The sequence below is a fragment of the Diachasmimorpha longicaudata genome, chromosome 5 (assembly GCF_034640455.1).
Source record: "Diachasmimorpha longicaudata isolate KC_UGA_2023 chromosome 5, iyDiaLong2, whole genome shotgun sequence".
In the NCBI taxonomy this organism is placed as follows: Eukaryota; Metazoa; Arthropoda; class Insecta; order Hymenoptera; family Braconidae; genus Diachasmimorpha; species Diachasmimorpha longicaudata.
In genome coordinates, this window is record NC_087229.1 from 3,558,548 (window position 1) to 3,580,531 (window position 21,984).

Genomic DNA, 21,984 nt, shown 5'->3' on the forward strand with positions numbered 1-21,984 from the left:
TCTCACGTTGTCACTCAACTCTTTATCCACATCAGGTACAAACATATTTGTTGGAATTGCTCTAACTTATTCTCCATCCTAAACACTTCATTCGGACTCATCTTCCTCCTCGTCATCGTCATCGAAGTGAAGGGGACAGGCACAGCAGGATATACCACAAGAATATAAGAAAAGTAGAGTCGGGCATGCTAAGTGAGCGAACAGCAGTAGAGGACTTTCTTTCCACAGATTGATGATACTCCTTTTAATTATCAAGTAGTATCTGTAGATTTCTGTAACCAAACCCTCGCCCCCGATCTTGGGGGCCGTGTTGTTCATGATGTGCTCCAGAAAAGTTTCGATTGCCTGAGGAGTTAAAGTCTCAAGATCATCCTCTGGTGCGTGATAAAGGGATGAGCTGGTATTTACGACGATTAAACTGGGCATTGGCACTTCCAGTACGACAATACTGTGCAGTAGTTCGGATTTTGCGATCCAACAAAATTGGAAGTGATTGTGATATTTATCTCGTTTCTCCTTTATTATAGATTCAAAATTCTCACGAAACCTCGATAGGGCTGGAGCTGCAGCGACGGAGGCATTTTCATCTATCACTGCCATGGCTAAGTACTTATTTATTCGGGATAATTGCTGTATATTGCCTCGTGTCACTTGTGGAAACGTAAGGAAACGTTCTTCGTTCACCCAAGTGTGCAATGCAGAGTAGAGCTTTTCTAAGTCAGTCTCATTGTTCCCTGTGAATCCGTAATATTCATTCTCCTTATAGACGAGGATTGCAGGAACTTTCTCCTTTGGTGCGTGGCTCTCCACCATTGCAGGATGAGCTTGATAGAAAAAGACGAACGGCTGGAAGTCCTCGGCTATTCTCTCGTAGACATCCCAGAGATCTCCTGATCTTTCACCGATATATAGGAAGTATAAGTCTAAAAAATTTTTAATCTTATCGAAATTGCTGGCTTTTGTAATCTCTTGCACCAGGGGACCGTTCACACGGAGTGCGAATTTAACCAATTCCTCGTGAGTCTGGTCGCCGGTGTAAATAGTCGTTTTGTCGCCTTTCGTACTGCAAAGTGAAATAAAAAGGAACTTAAATGTTTAAGCTAATTTGAAATTGTTCGACAAAATATTTATGTTTGTTGTGGTATTGCAAGAGCTGTGCAAGGTCTGTTTCATATCTAAAATTCTCACAGAACATATGGAGAGACAAATTTCGGAGAAAAACTCTCATGTTAACACGAGAAAAGTGGCCTGATTTTCTATGAATATTTTCCAGAAATTCCAAGAATTTTCATCTCAATAGTATTGGATTTTTTCAAAAATCCTTGAAAGAATGATTGTACTATTTTCCAAATATGTAGTAACTTGTGCTATTTACAATAATATAGTAGGATATGTTTGGACGCCAAAGTATTCAGACACACTGGTAAATTTCGTGCCATCAAGACGTCCAACGTTCATGGACACCGCCTCGAGATCCTGCGAGATATCGGCCCAGATTGGCTCCAATTGTTGGCATTGAGTGTCCCAAGGTGCGCAAATCTGTTGAACAAATTATTTCATAAATTTTTCCAATTATAATTGACGATTATATATGGCATAATGGGGTAAAATAGAACAGTCGAAAAACTACTATCTGATGTAATTCAATATCGGAGAAGATAAATTTGCAACAGAAGTTATATCAACTTTGCAGGGAATTTCTTATCAGCAAAAAATTCATTCTCGGGTGCTATAAAATTTTCTTCCCTAGATAAAACGCTGATCACCCTCCAACGCAATATTACGAATCACGATTGAAGCCTGATCCCCCCCCCCCGAAAGTAAACCGACCCAATTGGGTAAAAAGGGGCATTTTTTGACTGTTTCATTTTGCTCTCCTCAATTATAATGTAGCATTGATTACCATTACAAGCCATCGTCCTTCTTTGTAAGTATCGAGGAACTTGTCATTGAGTTCAACCACCTCAGAGGCTGCCTGACTAGATAAAAATCCTGCAATAGTATTAATAATGTGAATAACAATTTGCAACTACAGCATCAGTATTAATTTTAATGATGAAATGGAGATAATCTAAATGGTATTTTACTGGAGATTATCAATGGGTAATTTCTATCACAAATGAACAGAAAAATTTGAGATGCAGTTGTATCATTATATACTTACCGCAAAAGTAGCTGAGAGACACAATTTGATGAATTGATATCATTTTATATATTTTCATGCCACAAAAATTGCCCTAATTTTATTAATTATGCAAGAGTGCTAATCAAACAGTTGAAAATACTCCTAACATGGAACTATTTATCGTCGGTCCCGTCATAATAATTTTTTGAGAGTCTAAACTGTCAATCGCACTGCAATGCACATGTACCAGTCCCCACTTAGTCCAGACTTCCCTTATGAGGGGTGGACGCCATTGCAGAGGGGGTAAACAACCCTCCCGTTACAAATTTGGCAGCTTTCTAATTATTTTACTTTTATCAACGCAGGATAATGTAGAGAATACTAACATTTAATATTTTTTAATATCAACTCATTTATTTATCAATTCAGGAAATGATACTTTCGGTATTTTCAACTGAGAAAGTCACTGAGTTAATAGTGCACCCCTAATCCGAGACTTCGGTTCAAAATCATCCCACGTAGCGTGGAATTCTTCAAAATTGAATGTTTCCAAAATTTGTTTTTTTATTTAAATATCGCAGCCAGGTCCATGGACTTGTGCCGAAAAAGGAAAGCCAATCTTTGACTAGAGGCTCAGTTCTGGGGAGTCAACTGACACCAGGAACATCCTAGTACCTCACCCCAGAGGGGAGAGGGTGCCACATACAAATCTTGGGGTGTCTACTGATAAATATGGTGTAGGTATAAGGGTTCCCGAATATTTTTGTTACGTTTTTTTATTAAAAAAAAAATTTTTTTCATCTGTCAGTGTACAATATATTCAGTTTACTATATTATAAATTCGATTCAACGAATATCATGAGTCAGGCCGGATTTTCTTCGAGGCTTAGGCACCGGTGGTTTAATCCTCTCATTCTCTACAACAAAAGTGGCATCACTCCTTACAGAATTCTCGCTCTCCCCTCGCATCTCCTCTTGATTTTCATCAATGTCAACTACATAAGTTCCTCCACTCCCTCCACTACTCTCTCTTCGGTCCTCCTGCCACCTTTCTTTATTAATCTCACGATTTTCAGTTCTCCAAGGTTCTCTGGTCCTTCCCCTGGAGTTGACAATGCCATCCGAAAGTGCCCTCCCCACCTCCTCCTCAGAAGCTTTGAACGTAGTTTCTACCCTGGCACTCTTCGATCTACATTTTTCATAGTTTTTCCTATCGAAGCTCATCATCTCGAATACATCAGTCGACTTGGACTCGCTAGAATGATCGTCAAATGTCGAGAATAGAGGAGGAACGTAGGGTATTGTCCTCATAGGAACGTCCTCCACAGGAACCTCTAACCTATTCGCTTCAACATCATAATTAGACTTGGAGCTGTTTGACAAAATTCTATCAATCTTTGCTATGATATTTGTCAATCTATTAGCACTTCTGGTCTTCAATTCTCCCTCAGTTTCATTAAATATTTTCAATCTCTTTCTCAAATCCTCACGACTCCCATTACTCGATCTCCTCACATTTCCCACACCTTCTGCTCTCATTGGAAAATTCTTCTGCGATCTCAAAGTCTCCCCTGAAAACCTCCTACCAGAATTCAATTTATTTCCGTTAACTGATCCAGATGTAACAGACAATTCACCCTCCTCATTCAACATCTTCAAGCACACTCCATCACCACTAGCAGTCTTATCAAACCTCAGAACAACAGCACCGGATGGCGCACCAAAAGTCGTGTAAACAAGCACATGATCATAAGGATGATAATCTACAGAAGTCACCGGCAGATTCTTCGGCTGAGTGTGATAAACAGCAACTTTCTTCCCAGATTCAACACTCCAGATATTCAGAACTCCATCCTCACCTCCACACAACAATAGGCCACCACACGGTGATATTCTCGCAGTTATTTGGATTCTGAGGTTCTTCAGCCCTTCATACTTGTGCAGTACAACGCCAGTAGCTAGATCCAACATTCTCAATCCATTATTCCTGGAATGTACCAACAAACGGGAACCCAAGGGATGAAGTACAATTGTGTTGATAGGCACTCCCTCAACTTCTCTGATCTTGATCTTTCTGAAGATGCTCCAGTCTTTATTCACTTTTTTCCGACTTTTCCGGACTGACCAATGAATGATCACTCCAACGCTATCAGCAGTCAACATGGTGCCATTTTTTTGAAAGCATATGGAGTTGATGAAGCCTTCGTGTCCCTCAAGTTCTTGCAAGAGTTCGTACGATGAGGAGGATGTGCCCCAGACTCGGACAACATGGTCGTAACAGCCGGTTACAATCGTCTGAAGGTGCAAAGAAGGATGAAATTTTCCGGAGTAAATGTAGGAAGGATGAGGAAGCATGAAGATATGATTGATGAGTCGGTTCTTGACATCCCAGACTCTGGCAGTCTGGTCGGATGAGACGGAGAGGAGGTAATCATCGTTGGGAGACCAGTCTAAGGAGTAAACGAAGCTTTTGTGACCAGTGAACTTGATGAAGACCTTCAGTTCGTCGACTTTGTGGATGATGATGGGGTAATCGTACTCTTCGGAGACGACAGAAGCCAGATACATTCCGGTGGTGCTGAAGAGAGCGTGGAAGCTTCCATTTTCGGCTACTTCAGTTTGAAAGTAGAGGTCGTTAGGAATTTTGCAGGATTGAGCAGCTAAGCGACTCCATTTTGGGAGGTAGATGGGCTCCGGAGTGTTAGCAGACTTTTGAGGAAAGGGAGGTGATGGCAGATCGTTGACCGGGATGTGTCCGTAGAAGACTGGTTCGAGTTTGGGCGGTGGAACGGATGTTATCGTAGTGTAAAGGGAGCTGGAATATTTGTCACGAGCTCCAGATTTCCACCAACTGAAAGCCTGAGGAAAATTAGGGAAAAAGATTAGTAGTCACACAATTTTTCACACGAATCCTCAGTTATTTACCTCGCACTTGTGTCTGATACTCTTCCGCATCAATCTCTTCGGTTTGTACAACTGGAGCCTAACTTGTTTATCCAGATGGCATCTTCCATCACGTCCCACGGGTTTCAAAAAGGCCCAGGCGATTTTGTACCAGCAATTCTCTGCTCCAAATTGCTCATAGCTTTGACTGGCTTCAGCGAAACTCAGCAAATCAACCACCTCAAATAAAATTAGTACTTGATCCTTTTCAGTCCCCAATAGAGTCTCGGAATCCAGTTCGAATATCAGTTCTTCATCCCAATAAGGCACCATTGATTTGTTCTCCTTGAAATCAAAGGTTCCAGTGATCAAAGGCTGGAGGAAATGACCTCCACTTATTTCTGGTCCTTCTAGCTTCAAATAATCTCCAGTGTTAGCCTTTACAATGTGAACGATTACCATCGGATGTCGTGTGACATAATCAGCCTCCAACATATCAGCTTTGTGAATTCTCACGGAAATAAATTTCACTTCTCTTCTTTCCGGTTTCTTCCTTGGCTTCTTAGATTTTTTAGAGGATTGTTTGTTATTTGAAAGCACTGTATCTTCAGAATCTCGAGACGTGGAGAGGGACCTTCTCTTTTGTTTTACTTTTTCAATTTTTGGACTTCTCTCTGTACCTTCTGAAGAAACTTCTTCCCCTGCTGTTTGTCTCTTTGCTCTTCTACGAGGTTTTCTCAGGGCTGGCACATCTGGTGATGAAAGCTCAGAATCACCAGTCTGATTGTACTCGCCAGAATCATAAGATCTTGAAGAGCTGTTGTCACGCCTCTCATGTCTCATTCTTGTCTTCGATTTTGCTTTTTTCTTGTGTATTTTAGACGAAAGACTGTCTTCAGAGTGATCGACTGACGGATTTTCCGATACAAATGATTTGACTCTCTTCGGCAATTGATGAATAGTCTCTCCAATTTTTGAATCCTTAGACTGCACAGATAATTTTCGATGGGTTTTTGTGAATTTTCCAAATTCTTCGATTTCTGATTTTACAATCTGTGGGGACGAGTCTAATGAATCTGTAATATTTTCCACCGACGTCATCTCAATTTTCGTTTCCTCTGCGACTCCATAACTAGTTTCGATCCTCAAGACTTGATGATCGTTGTTATCAGATTCAAATGCAGCATTGTCAAGACCTGCATCAGAGTCTTCCCCTTGTAAACTAATTATTTTGTTTATTCTAGCAGCTGGGACTGGTACCACTGTGTCTTCATCTTGTAACGATCTCCAAGGACTGCTTCGCGCTGATGTGGATGAGAACGAAGTTCTTGAAGGTAACTTAATGACACTAGCTTCTTTAGACCATCGTTTCCTTTGTTTTCTCACTGAATCCACTGAATTGTCAAACGCAGACTCTTCGTGCATTTTCAAATCTCCTTTAAGGGGTGTTTTATTGAGTTCGGGCTCTGATAAACTCTCAATTGTGTCTTCTTCAACCCTATTTAGATTATCTTTCGCATTTTTGTTAGGGTTTTCACAGTGAATATCTGCAACTACGTCCATTGAATTCGATTCCAATTCGTTCGAATGGACATGTTCAGATCTTTTCAATTTACGAAGTCTTCGTGTCGTTGATTTGGACTTTTCCTCTTCTTTGACGATTTTCTCGTCACTCAGTTTCGATATTTTGTCGATTCTCACGAGATTTGTTCGAGAGCCTGTGTCAAAATCTGAGATGTCAGAACTGTCTACAGCCTGACTCCTCTCGACGGATTTTGAAGTTTTTCTCGTTGGGGATAATACCGACTTCAGATTTGAGGCCTCTTCAATGTCTGAGTCGATTGACTTTTGTGATTGTTTTGATTGACTAGGAACGTTCGAGTCTTTTTTAAAAGCTGCACGAAACATTCGTTCCACTTTGTTGCTGAATTCACCGAGCTTACCTCGCCGGGTCACCTCTTCATCTTCTTCACTGGGATTACGAGATTTACGCAGCATTATCAGAAAGAACGATAAAGAAGGGACAGTTCTTAGTATATTTCGACTTCAGATTTTATTTTCACTTCAAGTTTCATTGGATTCTTTGAGGAGTTTATACATGAGTCAGGGTTTAGGTACTGCGTGCATTAACGTTGCTAGTGCGACCGATACTGTCAGGTGCTCACCACCTTTGGCCTACGGTAGCCTCACTGCATGACAACGTCGATCGATATTTCCATGACATCCAGGCTTTCTATTCCAGTAAAACATCAGATGTGAAGTTTCTTTATTTTATAAATTTTGTATTTTGAAACGGAGAAAAATTTTGGATGAAAAATATCTTTCATTCTATAAAATCCCTAGTCCGCATTTCCTCACTTCGATGGTCACAAAATTAGTAAAAATCCATATATCATCATAAAGTTCCTCTCTTGGTGGAAAAAAGTGCGACGGTAGAGTAAGAATTTCTGTACCGATAGGGTTTATTTTACCACCCGTTCTACAGTTTCATAAAAAATTGACCCTTAATTTTCAAGTCAGTGGGACTGAAGGGGATGTAGGAGTTAAAAAACCATCAAATTTCGGATTTTACTGAGAGTTTAATAATATTCCAGAATTTTATGTAACATGAATTGTATTTGTATTTGCAAATATTTGCAGTACTTGCAAATGTAACATGTATTGTGACTAGTCGATGTCAAATTACATTGAGTGCTGAATGAAATCACACATTTTATTATTTTTACTTTTTACACCGAAAGAAATAAAAGCCTTTATACCCGAGTCATGATAATCTTATTACGACATTGCAGGCGTTTCCAGAATTTATGGATGGTTTATAGGCATCGCTTATGATACAATTTCGATGATTCATTCTTTTGAGAATATAATCCGGGCATCTTGAAGTCCGACAAATTTATTCTTTGCTATAATTTTCATTGGATTTCCTGTCATATCGAGCTTGGCCAGACGTAGACCCGAAAATGCGGTAGGTTCAATCTCCCTTATTCTATTGAACTGCACATTAAAGAAACGAAGTTTGGAGGAGCCCTCAAAAATCTGAGTGGGGATGATACTTATTCCGTTGGAGATAAGGCTCAACTCCTCGAGATTGTGAAGATTATCAAAGACTCCAGCGGTCAATTTATCTATTTTGTTATCAGACAACACGAGTCTGACTAAATTGGGAAGTCCTTGGAATGTCGCAGGTGCCAATTCTTCGATAGAATTTCCTTGCAAATCCAGGGTTCGCAACTGATGAAGGCCATCAAACATGTCAGCTGATATGCTGGCTAAATTTCCATGGGTTACATGCAGTCGTTGTAAATTCGTAAATCTTCTAAAAGCTTTTAATTTTATTTCCCTAAAGCCACTTAATATCACCAACGTTGAAAGTTTTTCAGGTATTTTGGAAAGCGTATCCTCAGAAATAGTGGTAATGTTGGAGTAATACAAACCAAGATGATTGAGCTTTGGAAAATCAGTGAAAAATTCAGCGCTGAGTTTTTTAAAATCAATTCTTTCCAATACCAACCGTTGAAGCTCTTTGAAACTCCTGAATGGATTATGGCCCACTGGAAACTCCAGACAGTCCAGCTCAAGGTCCGTTATTTTCGATAAGGTCTCAAACCCTTCCAGCTGCAATTCAAAGATCTTTGGTGTGCAACGCGGCCCCTTCCGATCTCCCAATAATTCAAGCCGAGAGATCTCCACTCCTTGAAATGCGTTTGGAGCTATGCTGGAGAACTCGCGGACATCCAATTCGAGATGTGATCTTCTTGGCCTGACGGCTGTTAAGACCCCGTTGCAAACTTGGAATTCTTTATAACGATTCCACTTGCAATCATTTCCCTCATTGGCAAGGATTGAGGAGATCGATGCAACAATGGTAATCGTGATCAGTATGTGCTTGTCCATTTTAGGAGAGTCCTACCTGGGCTGCTTGGAAATCACGGCTGCAACTTATTGTTTTTGACTCTTCGACACCTGCTACCTGGCCAATATTGGAGCTCGATTTTTACTGAACATGAAGTGATTAGGATGGTCGCTTTATATATGTTTGGAGCCAACGATTCTCAGCTGTGACGATTGGCACTTATCGACACGACATCGAGGCCATTGGGCACATATTGTTCGGTCATTAGGTGGAGGAATAGTTATTGAATACAGATATTATAAACATATTTAGCGATCACCAGAGGTTTTAAGGAATGACTTCCTGTGTACGTACTTTCGCATAAAAAGTTTGATAGCAATAAGTCATATCTGGAATGCAGCAGGCCGTTACATTACGAACCTAATACTCGTCGAAATTTCATTGGTGGAAGAACCTTAGTCGTTTATCACCATGATATTTTTTTAAAATAGCGCAGTGGTATTTTCTATGCTACAAAGACTCTTATGATTATTTACTTGAAAAATAAAAATGAGGCTCTGCTTTGTCTGTTGACAATTATGATGTCACTCGACTTGATTTACACCGAAAGATTTTCATGCTTTCCAGTAAATATTGTTTAATAAGCAAACAAAAATCAAAGGTTAATGTACCTGGTAATGAGATGGAAAGAGGATAATTAATTGTAATTCGAATCAATCATTTTGCCATTAATTTTTTTTTGGACCCGGACGGAAGCTTTGCAATCGTCCCTCATTTTTCGATTCGTTAATTTTGCTTGGAAACTGTGCAAACTGGTCTGCAATGTCAAAATACAAAGTTCTACCACCCCGCGTGTATGTGAGGGGGTCCACCTCGTGGGGGAATGATTTGTATTTTGAGACCCAAATCCTTCACGCTATTCAGCTCTGAATGACAGGCATTTGTCAAGGGAAAAAATAATAGTAATAAAGTACCTAAGACTGATAGTGATAACACTCGGATTTTAGAGACACGATTGACTTTTCAGATCGGCCAGATAGAAAAATAAGGCATTAATATCTCATTACCACACTAATGATTACCAATAAAAACGATAAAATTCGCATCATTTGTGTCATATACTGAGTGTCCCAAAAGTTAATGTTGGCGATCCGCCTAAAGTTTCAGGTAATTAAACTCCATTTGTTACAGTGGACGGAGTGATACCATTCTGCAGATGATTATTGTTCACTTCATTTTCGTCGATTACTGCTTGTCTCGTTATTTCCTGAGATCAACAATTGCGTAAATAAATTAGTAATTATGCGGAGAAGGTTTTGCGAAGGAGATAAATTCGGGAATAACTCTTGAAAACTTACGGCTTCAATTGCGGATTCGTATTCTTGTTCGCATTGTTTTATCAATGGATCTGTTGGCTTTGGAACTCGCTCAGATTCTCGCCTGGATCTACCGTCCGGTCCATCTCCATCAACGTCAACTCGAGTTGCTCGCATTTTCAAGCGAATTTCGCGATTCTTCGCTTCTATCACTTTTTCGCGTCGAGTTTCTCTGTCTAGAAGCTAAAAAATCCATATTCATGGAACAATTGACAGGTTCCAAAGGAAGAAGTTGAATAAAACTTCAGTTAATTAAAAAATATCGAGAAAAAATTTCGATAAATTTCGAAGCGATTGACCGTAGGCTCATAATTAACTGGACGTGTGGACACCACATCCATTTCCTCGATTTGTTAATTAAATTATTAATTGATTAAATCTCTCGGTTGTTAAAATTCTGAATAGAGTAATTACCGCAGTAAGAAGCACCTTGTCGTTTTTCCCATTAACAGTAAGAGCTTCGGAAAATTCTAATAAATACGTAGTTCCATTTTTTCCAGCGACCGCGGCCAAGTGGCCGTGTTCATGAGGTTTTATGCACGTTAGGGCCTCGTCGCAGACTTTTATACTCAATGCTGGAGCATCCTGCTGCACCAGTAGATCCCAAACGTCTAGGGTGCCATCCATTTTCGTAAGATAAAATACTGAAAAGCGAGTGGGGCTCCAGACGCCATTGGTCAGCATCTCTCGATGTCCCCTTCAACGAAATTTGCTTTTATTCCTAATTTTTCAACATTAGAGACCAAATTCAATGAACATGACAGTAACAGTGAACAATAAAACTGGGAAAATACGGAGAAAATTCCACCCTCAATATTTGCGAAAGAGTAGAGATTGGATTGTACTTTACTCATCGCTTGTTTAATGCAACAAGTGAATTAATTAATTGAAAGAACGTCTCATTTTTCAGTGCATGAAGAACCAGAGAACTGGATTTAGATTCCATATTTTTAATTATTTATTAACTCTTGTTCTGTTCTTTAATAGAAGAAAATATATAGTTTTTGGATGAATAATTACGGTGTCCAGGCGATACAGGCTTCCCGACAATCCTCAGACCATACACGAGCAGTCCAGTCTCCAACACTCAGAAAATTTTTAACAAACGTTGGATTTCTCTCTACACTAATTACCGGGCCGTATTGTGCTCTAAATCTCGTTGCCATTTTTTCTCCTGGTGTTTTTCCCTTTCTGTTACCTGAGATCACCATTCCTTCAGGGTCCAAAAGAGAAAAATAACAGAAAACCTCACGAATAACTGCTGAATACGAATAATTACTCTATTTGAATTAACCAATTCGATAATTGAATGAAGAGCATTAATTTCAAGGTAAAAATTATCAAATGATTCTGATGAGGACAAGAGGAATAAAATTAGTTCGGGATTTGATGAAATTAAAATGTCACCATTTTCTAGGCCACACATGAAGCGAGTTCCAATAGATGATTCGAACTGCAGAGCTGAAATTCCTGTGGCACGATCAATATTTTGTTCCTCAGGCTTCACTAGATCAATTACTAGTGATTCTATTGGTGCTTGAAGCTTCCTGGTGTCCCACCACTTGATTTGACCGTCCCTAGAGGCACTGAAAAATTCAGTTCCAGTTTTAGAATTAATCCAGAGGGCTTTATCACATGGATCCCTGTGACTATTCTCTACAAGGCTCATCTCCACGGGTTCAGTTCCTCTTCTGATATCCCAACTCGCTACTTGTCCTGACATCAGGCCACTCACCAAGATATTACTGTCCTTTGGACTGTAATCCATTGTAACTATTGGGAACGAGGGTTTTAGGGTCAAGAACGGAGTATTTGGATTATCTGAAATGGCAATGATAATTGTTGATAATGATTTCAAAATCGAGTAGAACAAGGCTCTCACCAATATCCCAAATGTATGAATTACAACTAAAAATCTTTGATTTTTTAAACTCGGTATCACAATAACTAACTGCCAATCGATTGCCCTGATCTGGTGACCATGAAAGATGGGTAATTGGCCTCTTCAATGGCACAATGTCTCGGTAAACATTGACAGTTCTGGAGAACGTTCTTTGTATGAGGGGTGCCACCTCCTCGTCTTGGAAGTACTGCTCATAGATGTTACACGCGTTATTTTGAAGAATTGTGTGCTCCATGGGCTTAAAATGATCATTCCAATTATATTAAAAGGCTATCAAATATCATGAAATCAAAATTCAAGGAAAAAGTTTTCATGCAGACGGCTACGTATTTAAACTGGCGAATCTGATGGTAATTACTGGAAGTAATTGCAACATTGTGTGGATGTAAAGTTCATCTTTCTCGACCTTTCGTCGATAACGAACTGTTTGCTCTAGATCATGCATATTGATGTCCTTAGGCCATCCACCTTCAATATGATGCTGTCCGGATTCTTTGAATGTAGCAGTAGTCGTATTGACCTAATTCATGAGACAATAATTCAATTAATCATATACGAAACAATATTCCGAAAAAAATCTGATTGGGTAAATAGGTGAGACAACTTATTTTCTATTGAAAGATCAGAGAACATCATTTTATCAACGATTCAACTTCTCATTAACAACTAATTGATGTGGAATATAGAAATTACATTAGAAAAACACAAAAATTCGATGGAATACCTCGTGTGCAGCAAATTTCCTACTGAACTGTGTCTCCTGTGTCACAGGATCAAGTCTTATATAATCTTTCATAAAACTCGGTTCACTCTTTATATCCACCTCAATCTTATCATGTTCAGAAAAATTACACCATTTACCAAATTGCAAACGATGTTTGGTGTAAACATACTCAATATCCATTTTAACAATTTTTTCTGAAATTTATTTTACTGTATGTTGTACTGATGGAATTTCAAATGTAAACAGACATGATGGAGTCGTTAAATCAATATCGATACCAGTGGCAACTGTTCAACAAATAATCCTTCTGCATAACTCCTCAGAGTGACAAATAAATATGCAAACACAATTGTTCGCAGGAAAGAACAACAAGAAGAGAAATACTTTGAACAAAAATTAAAAAGTGAAATGTTGTATGGAAAAAATTGCTGATCTGAATGAAGCTCTTGAATACCTTCGGTTGCAATATTTATTCGAAACTCGATAAGATTCGAGGCGCCAAAAGGTCTGGACAGACTGCGCATGTCGGCACACTAGGAGTTGCAGAATTATCTGCGATTATTTGGATCAAAGTACGTTTTAATAAATGTACTTTGCATTTTTGCAACTTTGAAATGATTATCCAACAACACTGCGACTGGTTGCAATTCCATAACTGTTTACTCATTCATTCACTTCGTATTCTTTGTTCAAGAAAAAATAATTGATAATTATCTGGCAAACGGTTACGCCTCTGTTGCAGCCAGGAATGCATATTGACGCTCAACTACGCGTCATTGTCCACGTGACATAATAGTTATCCAAAAGGAACAGAAGGCTAACCGCGTTCGACGGTGATAGTTGATCAGCAGACTGTATTCTAATAGGGGATCGTTTTTTACAACGAAAATTAAAATCAGATTCATCACTTCAGCCATCTTATAATGGAGGAAATTGCAGCAGCATTGCTTCAGTTAGTCGAAATGAATAAGCAAATAGTGCAACAGAATAAACAGATAGTCGAGAAATTGAGTGCGATTCAGAGTGATTTAACTCGAGACCGAGAGGAGCGTCTTGCCAGGAAGCAATTCAAAGCTAAGGTTTGGAAGTTACAGAATTGTTAAAGATGTTCGACTGAAGTCAGTACAAACACCTGTACCATTGCATGAAAAATCAATTTTTAAAACAATTCCTTTTCGAATTGAAAATTCATAATTTTAATTTTATTGGAATTGTACTGCGTGGGCTCATCACGCAGGCATTTAGAGAGCTGGATATCCAGTACATTATGAAAAACAAGAACGTAGACGCAGAGGAAGCTGCTGCAAGACTGGAGGAGTATGGGTACGATGTTGCCAAAGCTGTCAGAGTAAATAAATACAATATATTCGTAATGAAAATATTTCGGCTTTCAGTAAATAATATTTCTATTTTTATAATATACCTTCAGAGATGGGGTGGACACAGCGAAGTTGGATTAGAACGTGTTCTCATACATTACGCAAAAAAGAAAAATCGAGCAGCAATTGAAATGTGGTGAAAGACTATTTTTTCGTTACTTATTCGCAGAACTGCGGCTGAAGGAATTATTTAGGGGCAAAGTTGTTTAATTCCTCTCACCCAATCCTATTTTTTATTAACTCCACCTGTTAATGTCTGTGGAATGTATCTATGTGAAGAGAAATATTCTATCACAGTTCTAGTAAAAATACCAGAACAAATCTATTTATATATAACAAATCTAGAAAAATTAAGGCAAAAATTCACTTCCAACTTGATCACTTCGATGGCACTAATCGTTTGCTTGTGGGGTGTGAGGGAAAATATAAAAAGTAGAGGTAATGACTAACACAAAAGTCCATCCAATTATTACTCTTATTTTAGCACAAAAAACAATACAACAATCTAACCTCGATTCAGTACATGCAGATATATTTTTATTACACTTCTTTTCTATACATGTGTAATTCATATGCTTATATTAAAAATTGTTTGAAAGAAATGGGAAAATGGAAGTTTCGTAAATATCTACCTGTTGATTTCTTTTTCCTTTTTGAGAAATCACCAATGGAATGGGATCAAATTACGCTATTTAGTTCATGACAAGTAGAGGAGATGGTTAATGTCTCATGAAAATAGTAGGTAAAGTAAAACTATTCATTCAGAAGAACAATTTAAAAATCGCCTGTTTAGTCTGAATATTTCTACTAATTGGGAGGACCAAATAGTAATTATCCATTATCCATTGAAGCATTTTCCCATGGGTTAATCTTCTGTTTTTACAAGAACCGGAAGTTGAGGATTAAGTACGTGGGCAATCGAGAAAATCATCTTATATAAATATAAATATTCCTCAGATGATGGATCCAAGGTCTTCATGAAAGGTATCACACTATTAATTATCAAGTCATTTAAATCCTTTTGATAAAGTGTCTGTTGAAGTCGTTGGATCATCACGAACAAAGACAGTAACTCGTTCTTGTCGGAATATTGAATGGTTAATGGCTCAGTGAACATCAGAAAATACTTGTAGCTAGTTTGATTCCATATTCCATTCTGTAACCATCCCTTAGCGACAGAGTACCCGTACTTGAACCCATTGGCAGTTGACCTTCGAGTTTTCAGTACATCATATTTTTTTACTTTCGATATTTTACTCAAATTATCCAACTCAAAATATTTCTTCTTGTGCAATGCAGAATTCTCCGGAGTTTCGTGCAGATCCCGATATAATTCTCCAAAACCTTTGATAAGCCTAACGTGATTATTCGAACCAGAAGTCTGTGATTGATTGTGATGCTGAAAAAAAATGTTAACAGCTCATCTCAATGATTGGACAACATAGAAGAGATACAGTAATTTTAATGCATAAGCCCAATAATCTGAAAATCGTAATTGACTTACGAATGAATTCAAATCATCCAAAAATGTCTTCACTCCATCCCTCTTCTTCTCGTCATTTTGTTTATTCACATAAGAATGATAAATTTTCAATGGTTTAAGCAACTCCTCCGGAACTCCGAACCGATTTAAAGCCTCGACGAGGTCTATAGTAACTCGTTTTCGCTCGGTAAACAGCCCTGAAGAATTATCACCGTGGACTGGACAATTATTGGCAAGGGGCACCAAGGAAGGTGACGAAGCGCTGTTGGATGACTCCAGTGAAATTTTTTTTATAAGATTATGTAATTCGGTGACTGATGGATATCTACATTTAGCCCTTAGACTAGTTTTGCTATTCCCTGCATTCCTCAAATCATTGGTGGATTTCGAATTATTTTGGCTCATCATTCTGACACTCATTTTGTTTGCAGCGATGAAATTCTTCGGCTTCGACTTCTCTGATTTATCAATCATGTTAACTTTCGCATGATTTCGGTTCTCCTGCTCTTTGACTGTTGTTTTAGCTTTGGATTTAGGTTGATGTGGTGCGTAAATATTCTGCAGAGTGGGTTTCGAATTTTTTCGTTTGGCTTCTGCATTTTTCAAAGATATGGATTCTCTAAATTTTTGGGCCTGAGCCAATGCCGTTTTGATTCCTGTGGCAATTTCTTGTGCTTGTGACTCTGCGTCTGGAATCTATCCCCGAGATGAGGCCAATGATATTTTGTGAGAACTATTCTAATGAATTTTGAACTAGTTGTTGATGGCAGATTAATCCCTCCAAAAATTTGAGTGCAAAAATTTAGGGAATTTCTTAGAACATGCAATGAGATTCTTGATATTATACATTAGTTGTCCGTGACCCTAATGTATGACCCTAAAATCAACATAATTTATCGAGACTTACTGGAGCACAAGTGCAACAATCCCCATCAACTTGGCGAGTCACCAAAGTCTCTACAATCCAAGGACGAAGAACGAAATTCGCTCCATCACAGTCTGCCTGCAAAATTCTCCGGACATTTTCAGTTGATGACAGAGTAAAATCCACAAACTGCATCAATAACGATAAATTTTCTCGTTTGCCTTCTTCTTCTCCCTTCAATCCCTGTCACGAAGAAAAGCCATAATTAACCATTGGAAAAGAAATAACAAATGCAGAAATTCTTTATCGAAAACGTTGACCTTTCATTGATGATAAAAATGATACAAAATCAAGATTAAATATCTTATATATTATGAAGAATATGTTATAAAGACTTAGTGGTAGAATTTTTTCTTAAAATCCATTTCTTCTTGTGTATCTTTTCATAATTCGACTCTTCACCGGTGTTGCTTCCACGACAAGTCTTCCACGAGAATATTAATCAGTCAAAATAAACACCAGAAAGCAATTCACATTATTTAATACAGTTAAATTCTCACATAACAACCATTGTTCCTCATATACATTGGATTTAATATCAAAATTCCATTTTTTTTTATTTCTTTCAGTTCTCAATTTTGCATCATGAAGATATATAAAATATTTGGGAATCACTTCTCTTCATGGTGGAATGATTGTGGCTAGGGAATTGACAGATGCATTACTTAAAATAAGGAAACCTGTATATAATTATTTTCTTGCTTTATAAAAATAAAAATTGCCTCAAACTTTTGATGAATGTGGTGAAACATTCCAAACGGTAAACCCTTGCATCTATTAATTTTTTTTATTGCCCTCGTATTCATTGATTCATGTTTCAAAACCGAGATTGGTCAATCACTCGATTGCTGCATGGTGCAGCACTCGAAGTTTCCCGGCATATTAGAACATGAAAATAATTGATGAGGACGATTCCAATATTCAACGAATAAAAAGGGCACCTGTTCTTAATCGTGAATCTCAAATAGGAATGATTTTCTCTACAATCACCAATTACCAGAATAATCCTGGAGGTATTCAACAAATCAGCGTAGTTCGTGACAAGTCATTTTATATCTGGATGATTAATTAAACAAACGGATTTCGAAAAATTTTCCAACCCATTCGCAAATAATAATTTGAAAGGAGATAATTCCGTTATTGCAAGTCTCACCGTTTCCCTACTACACTTGGTAATATTTTAAAAATCCCAGAAATGCCCTCACTTTATTCAGAAGATTCATTATGAAGGTAATAAACAATCTGGAATTATACCCAGCGTTATTTTTAAAATAATTCAACTACGAACAGTGAGATATATCAATTGAAACTAAGAACTTACAGATTGAAGAGAAAAAAATGGATGAAATCATTATAAAAACTAGATCCGACTCTACTTGACCGAGGATGGCTTTCATTCCAGCACTTGGAATTGCTGAAATGAGTCTGAATGGACACCAAGTTCTCCCCGGGAAGAATATCATTGGATCCATTGAGATTATCTCTCAATTTCTCGAAGGTTTACGAGACCTGTGAAGATGAATGCGGCACTGATGGAACGGGAATGAGGTCTAGACGGGGTCGATTGTCAATTTGAGAAGCGAAAGGGTGTGGGCCGCGAATATTAGTATGACGCTTTGTGTTAATTTTTTATTTTGCATTCTTTGTGCATTTGATGATTTAAAGTTCATCCTTCCTTGGCACATCGTCGTCCTCATCCTCTTCTTGGGTTTCCTTGGCGGATTGACCATAAGTACCATCTGATTCGATGAATTTGCTGAGACCCTCTACTGTTCTTTCACCACTGTATTCCACGGCCTGCAAATAATGAGATGGTTTTAGGGTATCATAAATATTCTCTTTAATGGCTGAGTCCGAAGAAAATGTTCAAAAACTCTCTTTTATTTCCCAAGAGAGAAAGAGAGGGAGAGTGGGGCAGAATGAAACCGTCAAAATCTTTTTTACTGATGCAGTTCAAGCAGAATTGATTTTTTCATCAACTATTTTTTCAATTAGAAATGACGATGAGAATCAGTTTGATTCTCCAACACTGCTATATAATAAAATATTAATATATAATTGAAAACAACATAGAAACCTCGGAATATCAATCAAATTAATACTTTCATCAATGATGTTTACCTCATTAGTGTCTTTCTTGTACAAGTAAATCGTTGGGAAACTGTTGACCTTGACTTCCTCAAGTTCATTAGCAGTGGCGTCCATCTTGGCAATGACAACATCCTCACTGTTCTTGTATTTCTCAGCGAGCTGCAAACAATAATAATCATGACTTTCTTATCTCGAAATGTGTCTCGTTGAACAAATATTTTCTCATCTTTATCTCAAAAAATGAAGATTTAATTTTTTTGGTATCCGTAATTTCTTTAGAAATTTACCTCTTCATAAATTGGAATGAGCTGCTTGCAGTGGCCGCACCATGGAGCGTAAAATTCGACGAGAACTTTTTTGCTCTTATCCATAGCAACATCAACGAAATTGGTGCCAACAAGTACTTTGACATTCTCCTGGTCCCAATCGTCAGGAAGTTCCTGAGTGAGCAGATGTCTCTTGAGTTTACCATCGACAAAAGCCTTGACGAATTCGAGACAATTTTCAGCATTAATTTCAGTCTTTTCCGGCCTGTATTTGGTGATATCCTGTTCGAGATTGATGATTCTCATGTCAGGTACCTCGTCCTTCTTCAATCCGAAGAATTCGAGAATCCTGCCGTGATCATTGTCATCAACATTGATGGTAACGAATAGAATGTCTTTCTTGAATTGCTTGGCAACTCCCTTGATTTTATCAATGTACTCGTCGTAATGTCCAGCCTCTTTACTGATGAAGAAAAGAAGATGGCTCTTGATGTCACCACCGAAGATATGCTGAGCTGTGTCCTGGTTGAAGTCGACAATGATGGGAAGGGATTCGATTGTTATGAATCTCTTGAGTTCGTCAGCGGTCAATTCACCCTCGAAGACAGCGCGAGGCTCATCGAATTTCTTGAAAAGGATGATGGTTCCATCTTCAGCGTTGTACTCACCGAAAAGAGCCTCATCGGACACACTAGCAAAGATATGAGCGTCAACAGCATTAGCGACATCCATGAAGATTTTCGCCTTCTCGGACTCCTGATCTTTGAAGAAGCCAACGATTCCGACATTGTTATCGTCGATGAATTGTTTAATTTCATCAGCTGAGGCCAAATCCTTGGCTGCTGGTCCGATCTTCTTTGTTACCCAGCTAATGATATCGTCGGCTTGACGGCCACCGACGTACTCGATCATGGAACCATTCCTGTAAAACTTGAGGGTGGGATAACCACGTACTCCCACTTTCTCAGCGAGCTCGGATTCAACGGTGGCATCAACCTTGGCAAGCTTAATCTCTGAGCCTTGCTCTTTCAGCTTTTTAGCAGCCTTGGCGTACTCTGGAGCGAGGGCTTTGCAGTGACCGCACCATGGGGCATCTAAAAACAGCGATGGGCAGGTAATGACAGTTTCCAGATTTTTCATCTGAATTTTGACTAGAAGATTATTCGACAGTGAGAGAGTCCAGTTGAGGACTGTTTAGGTGCACCACAATCAACTAATCATATGTTTTTTAAGGGGAAAAGTGTATGAATTATTTAAGAAGATTTGCACAACTCATGATTGACATTAGAGAATTTTTCTAGGGACAGATGTTTCCCCAGTTTCAGTTTCATGATTTTGTCGAAAGAATTTCAAAGGCTGGAAAGTGTGGACAATCCATTACACAGAATTTTCAATATTGTCCATGAGAATTTTCATAGGAGAGAACGAAAGCCGCTTTATTTTAGGAAACATTTGTTTGTCAGATAATTTGTTCGCATATTTTTTTCATAACATTGTTGTTATCACGAGGTGTTATCAATGCCACATAAATGTTGCATATATTCAAGGGATAGCCACAACATCTTTACAAATAATTAACCCACTTAGTTGGATCAGGTTCGCACCATTTGTCAAAACATTGTTCGTCTGTACCCGAAGGATTATTTAACAAAAATATGGAGGTTTCCGGTAATTCTCCGTCGTTATATAAGTTGAAAAAATACATAACCCGAGTGATAACATTTTCGGTATCTACAGCACTGAGACAAATAATGTTTTTTGATACGTACATTTATTACTTATATCGGGAACCTATAATTTGAAAATTCTCAAGAGCAATCTAACGTCTCCTTGGAAAGAAAATTTTTGTCGATAAATTTGATACCCTCATGAAACGAGGATAATTTTTTGATAACAAAAAAGTTACGAGTTAAATTAACCAAAATTAAATTCAGTAGCGAAACTGTTTTTTAGAATATTTCGGAGATTAATAGAGATAAAAAAATCTGCTGATGATGTTTTTTATAATCCTCAATTGCGAAATCGAGAATGTGATAAATTTCCAAAGTTTTGCGAAGGTCGTAACTAACATTTTTTACTTAAAAACACAGGGCATCAGCCTAAATCCTCAAACATTAATTAACAATTTTTCAACAAAATCCGAAAAAGACAATCATTTCCTCCTACTCCAAAGCATTTTCTCCATTTCCTTGTACATCAAGAAGATCGGCCATATGGAATCCATCCATGGTGTCTCATCACCCCCTCTCAGTTACATAATTTATTCAATTTTAATCATCATCTAATCGTCAACCTCAAAAGCCAATAAAAGTTGAATAAATGACACAAGTGTTCCACAGGTGCGCCCGATCCCGGCCAGCCTGCTCCCCTGATACAACAGAAAACTATCGACTCCCAGCAAACTAAAATGAGACCAGAACCTTCTTATCCCGAAGTACCCTCAACAATACCGAATATACCGTTACGAGAGAATGAACTGCCTTGAAATACAACCTAATCTGCACCGAGTTTCATCCGAATCATGATGACGTGTAAAGTCACATCTCGAGTTGTCCCGTTGTCTGTACCCTCACAATCTATTCTCTTTAGATCTACTCTGTGCCGTATGTCAAGTAACATCAGCCGGCTTGTGCCAAAGGGAAAGAGGGAGCTTTATCAAGACAATAATTTCACCGACAATCAATGTCAATACTTACAAAATTCAACGAGAATGTACTGATGAGCTTTCAATGCCTCATCGAAGTTGTCTTTTCCCAGGACGAGGACCTCATCCTCCGTCTCAATATCGGCGAACGACAGTGCTAAACAGCACAACAATACGAAAGCCCCGGTGACTCTCATTGTTGCTGTTCTTCAATTGACAAATTTAATCGAATGTAAAATTTAACTGAAACTTATGAATTCGAGTTGTTCCACTGTAGTCGACGTCTGGATTGAATTTTGGAGCTGCACGAACCACGTCGAGACTCTTAA

The 21,984-nt window shown here is 38.4% G+C and overlaps 7 protein-coding genes across 13 annotated transcripts; 1 reads left to right on the forward strand and 6 right to left on the reverse strand.

Moving 5' to 3' along the window:
- Window positions 1-87: 87 nt before the first annotated feature.
- On the reverse strand, window positions 88-2,207 carry LOC135162253 (protein disulfide-isomerase TMX3-like). Its single transcript, XM_064120492.1, has 4 exons — window positions 2,165-2,207; window positions 1,904-1,992; window positions 1,376-1,539; window positions 88-1,063 (listed from the first exon to the last, which is right to left on the reverse strand). Exons 1-4 carry the CDS (start codon window positions 2,205-2,207, stop codon window positions 88-90), a joined length of 1,272 nt encoding a protein of 423 aa, XP_063976562.1.
- On the reverse strand, window positions 1,491-7,413 carry LOC135162286 (jouberin-like). Its single transcript, XM_064120553.1, has 4 exons — window positions 5,051-7,413; window positions 2,165-4,984; window positions 1,904-1,992; window positions 1,491-1,539 (listed from the first exon to the last, which is right to left on the reverse strand). Exons 1-2 carry the CDS (start codon window positions 7,004-7,006, stop codon window positions 2,972-2,974), a joined length of 3,969 nt encoding a protein of 1,322 aa, XP_063976623.1. The 5' UTR covers window positions 7,007-7,413; the 3' UTR covers window positions 1,491-1,539; window positions 1,904-1,992; window positions 2,165-2,971.
- Window positions 7,414-7,567: 154 nt separating this feature from the next.
- On the reverse strand, window positions 7,568-9,031 carry LOC135162319 (leucine-rich repeat-containing protein 15-like). Its single transcript, XM_064120651.1, has one exon. The coding sequence runs from the start codon at window positions 8,903-8,905 to the stop codon at window positions 7,859-7,861; it is 1,047 nt and encodes a 348-aa protein (XP_063976721.1). The 5' UTR covers window positions 8,906-9,031; the 3' UTR covers window positions 7,568-7,858.
- An 891-nt stretch (window positions 9,032-9,922) lies between these two features.
- Window positions 9,923-13,460, reverse strand: LOC135162301 (dynein axonemal intermediate chain 2). 4 transcript variants are annotated; one of them, XM_064120601.1, is made up of 9 exons: window positions 13,322-13,460; window positions 12,868-13,061; window positions 12,502-12,663; window positions 12,123-12,381; window positions 11,648-12,061; window positions 11,261-11,453; window positions 10,655-10,937; window positions 10,223-10,423; window positions 9,923-10,131 (listed from the first exon to the last, which is right to left on the reverse strand). In XM_064120601.1, the coding sequence occupies exons 1-9, from the start codon at window positions 13,389-13,391 to the stop codon at window positions 10,036-10,038; spliced, it is 1,872 nt and encodes a 623-aa protein (XP_063976671.1). In that variant the 5' UTR covers window positions 13,392-13,460; the 3' UTR covers window positions 9,923-10,035. The 4 variants fall into 4 exon arrangements, with proteins under 4 accessions (XP_063976671.1, XP_063976672.1, XP_063976673.1 ...); XM_064120602.1 differs by having other exon boundaries at window positions 12,868-13,154; window positions 13,322-13,458; XM_064120603.1 differs by lacking the exon at window positions 13,322-13,460 and adding an exon at window positions 13,146-13,281.
- On the forward strand, window positions 13,425-17,574 carry LOC135162333 (uncharacterized). 4 transcript variants are annotated; one of them, XR_010298934.1, is made up of 4 exons: window positions 13,425-13,439; window positions 13,610-13,946; window positions 14,105-14,215; window positions 14,297-17,574. XR_010298934.1 is itself a non-coding variant. In XM_064120682.1 (3 exons), exons 1-3 carry the CDS (start codon window positions 13,791-13,793, stop codon window positions 14,384-14,386), a joined length of 357 nt encoding a protein of 118 aa, XP_063976752.1. In that variant the 3' UTR covers window positions 14,387-17,574. The 4 variants fall into 4 exon arrangements, 2 of the variants coding, with proteins under 2 accessions (XP_063976752.1, XP_063976753.1); XR_010298935.1 differs by having other exon boundaries at window positions 13,614-13,946; XM_064120682.1 differs by lacking the exon at window positions 13,425-13,439 and having other exon boundaries at window positions 13,791-13,946.
- On the reverse strand, window positions 14,704-16,970 carry LOC135162310 (uncharacterized). Its single transcript, XM_064120627.1, has 3 exons — window positions 16,637-16,970; window positions 15,751-16,425; window positions 14,704-15,645 (listed from the first exon to the last, which is right to left on the reverse strand). The coding sequence occupies exons 1-3, from the start codon at window positions 16,787-16,789 to the stop codon at window positions 15,112-15,114; spliced, it is 1,362 nt and encodes a 453-aa protein (XP_063976697.1). The 5' UTR covers window positions 16,790-16,970; the 3' UTR covers window positions 14,704-15,111.
- Window positions 17,120-21,982, reverse strand: Pdi (Protein disulfide isomerase). Its single transcript, XM_064120620.1, has 4 exons — window positions 21,708-21,982; window positions 19,033-20,105; window positions 18,776-18,904; window positions 17,120-18,451 (listed from the first exon to the last, which is right to left on the reverse strand). Exons 1-4 carry the CDS (start codon window positions 21,850-21,852, stop codon window positions 18,314-18,316), a joined length of 1,485 nt encoding a protein of 494 aa, XP_063976690.1. The 5' UTR covers window positions 21,853-21,982; the 3' UTR covers window positions 17,120-18,313.
- Between the last annotated feature and the right edge of the window lie 2 nt (window positions 21,983-21,984).

Excerpts from the sequence above, each read along its gene's own strand:
- LOC135162253 (XM_064120492.1), bottom strand. The coding sequence starts at position 2,207 with ATGATATCAATTCATCAAATTGTGTCTCTCAGCTACTTTTGCG. Across the intron at positions 1,993-2,164 it reads GTCTCTCAGCTACTTTTGCG|GATTTTTATCTAGTCAGGCA; the intron begins GTAAGTATATAA and ends ATACTATTGCAG. Across the intron at positions 1,064-1,375 it reads ACATATCCTACTATATTATT|TACGAAAGGCGACAAAACGA; the intron begins GTAAATAGCACA and ends TTCACTTTGCAG.
- LOC135162286 (XM_064120553.1), bottom strand. The coding sequence starts at position 7,006 with ATGCTGCGTAAATCTCGTAATCCCAGTGAAGAAGATGAAGAGGTGACC. Across the intron at positions 4,985-5,050 it reads GTATCAGACACAAGTGCGAG|GCTTTCAGTTGGTGGAAATC; the intron begins GTAAATAACTGA and ends AATTTTCCTCAG.
- LOC135162319 (XM_064120651.1), bottom strand. The coding sequence starts at position 8,905 with ATGGACAAGCACATACTGATCACGATTACCATTGTTGCATCGATCTCC.
- LOC135162301 (XM_064120601.1), bottom strand. The coding sequence starts at position 13,391 with ATGCGCAGTCTGTCCAGACCTTTTGGCGCCTCGAATCTTATCGAGTTT. Across the intron at positions 12,062-12,122 it reads TTCATACATTTGGGATATTG|ATAATCCAAATACTCCGTTC; the intron begins GTGAGAGCCTTG and ends TTGCCATTTCAG. Across the intron at positions 11,454-11,647 it reads CATGTGTGGCCTAGAAAATG|GAATGGTGATCTCAGGTAAC; the intron begins GTGACATTTTAA and ends TGGACCCTGAAG.
- LOC135162333 (XM_064120682.1), top strand. The coding sequence starts at position 13,791 with ATGGAGGAAATTGCAGCAGCATTGCTTCAGTTAGTCGAAATGAATAAG. Across the intron at positions 13,947-14,104 it reads GGAAGCAATTCAAAGCTAAG|GCATTTAGAGAGCTGGATAT; the intron begins GTTTGGAAGTTA and ends CTCATCACGCAG. Across the intron at positions 14,216-14,296 it reads ATGTTGCCAAAGCTGTCAGA|AGATGGGGTGGACACAGCGA; the intron begins GTAAATAAATAC and ends ATATACCTTCAG.
- LOC135162310 (XM_064120627.1), bottom strand. The coding sequence starts at position 16,789 with ATGCAGTTTGTGGATTTTACTCTGTCATCAACTGAAAATGTCCGGAGA. Across the intron at positions 16,426-16,636 it reads ATTGTTGCACTTGTGCTCCA|ATTCCAGACGCAGAGTCACA; the intron begins GTAAGTCTCGAT and ends TCTCGGGGATAG. Across the intron at positions 15,646-15,750 it reads TGGATGATTTGAATTCATTC|CATCACAATCAATCACAGAC; the intron begins GTAAGTCAATTA and ends ATTTTTTTTCAG.
- Pdi (XM_064120620.1), bottom strand. The coding sequence starts at position 21,852 with ATGAGAGTCACCGGGGCTTTCGTATTGTTGTGCTGTTTAGCACTGTCG. Across the intron at positions 20,106-21,707 it reads GTACATTCTCGTTGAATTTT|ATGCCCCATGGTGCGGTCAC; the intron begins GTAAGTATTGAC and ends CGCTGTTTTTAG. Across the intron at positions 18,905-19,032 it reads TCATTCCAATTTATGAAGAG|CTCGCTGAGAAATACAAGAA; the intron begins GTAAATTTCTAA and ends TATTGTTTGCAG.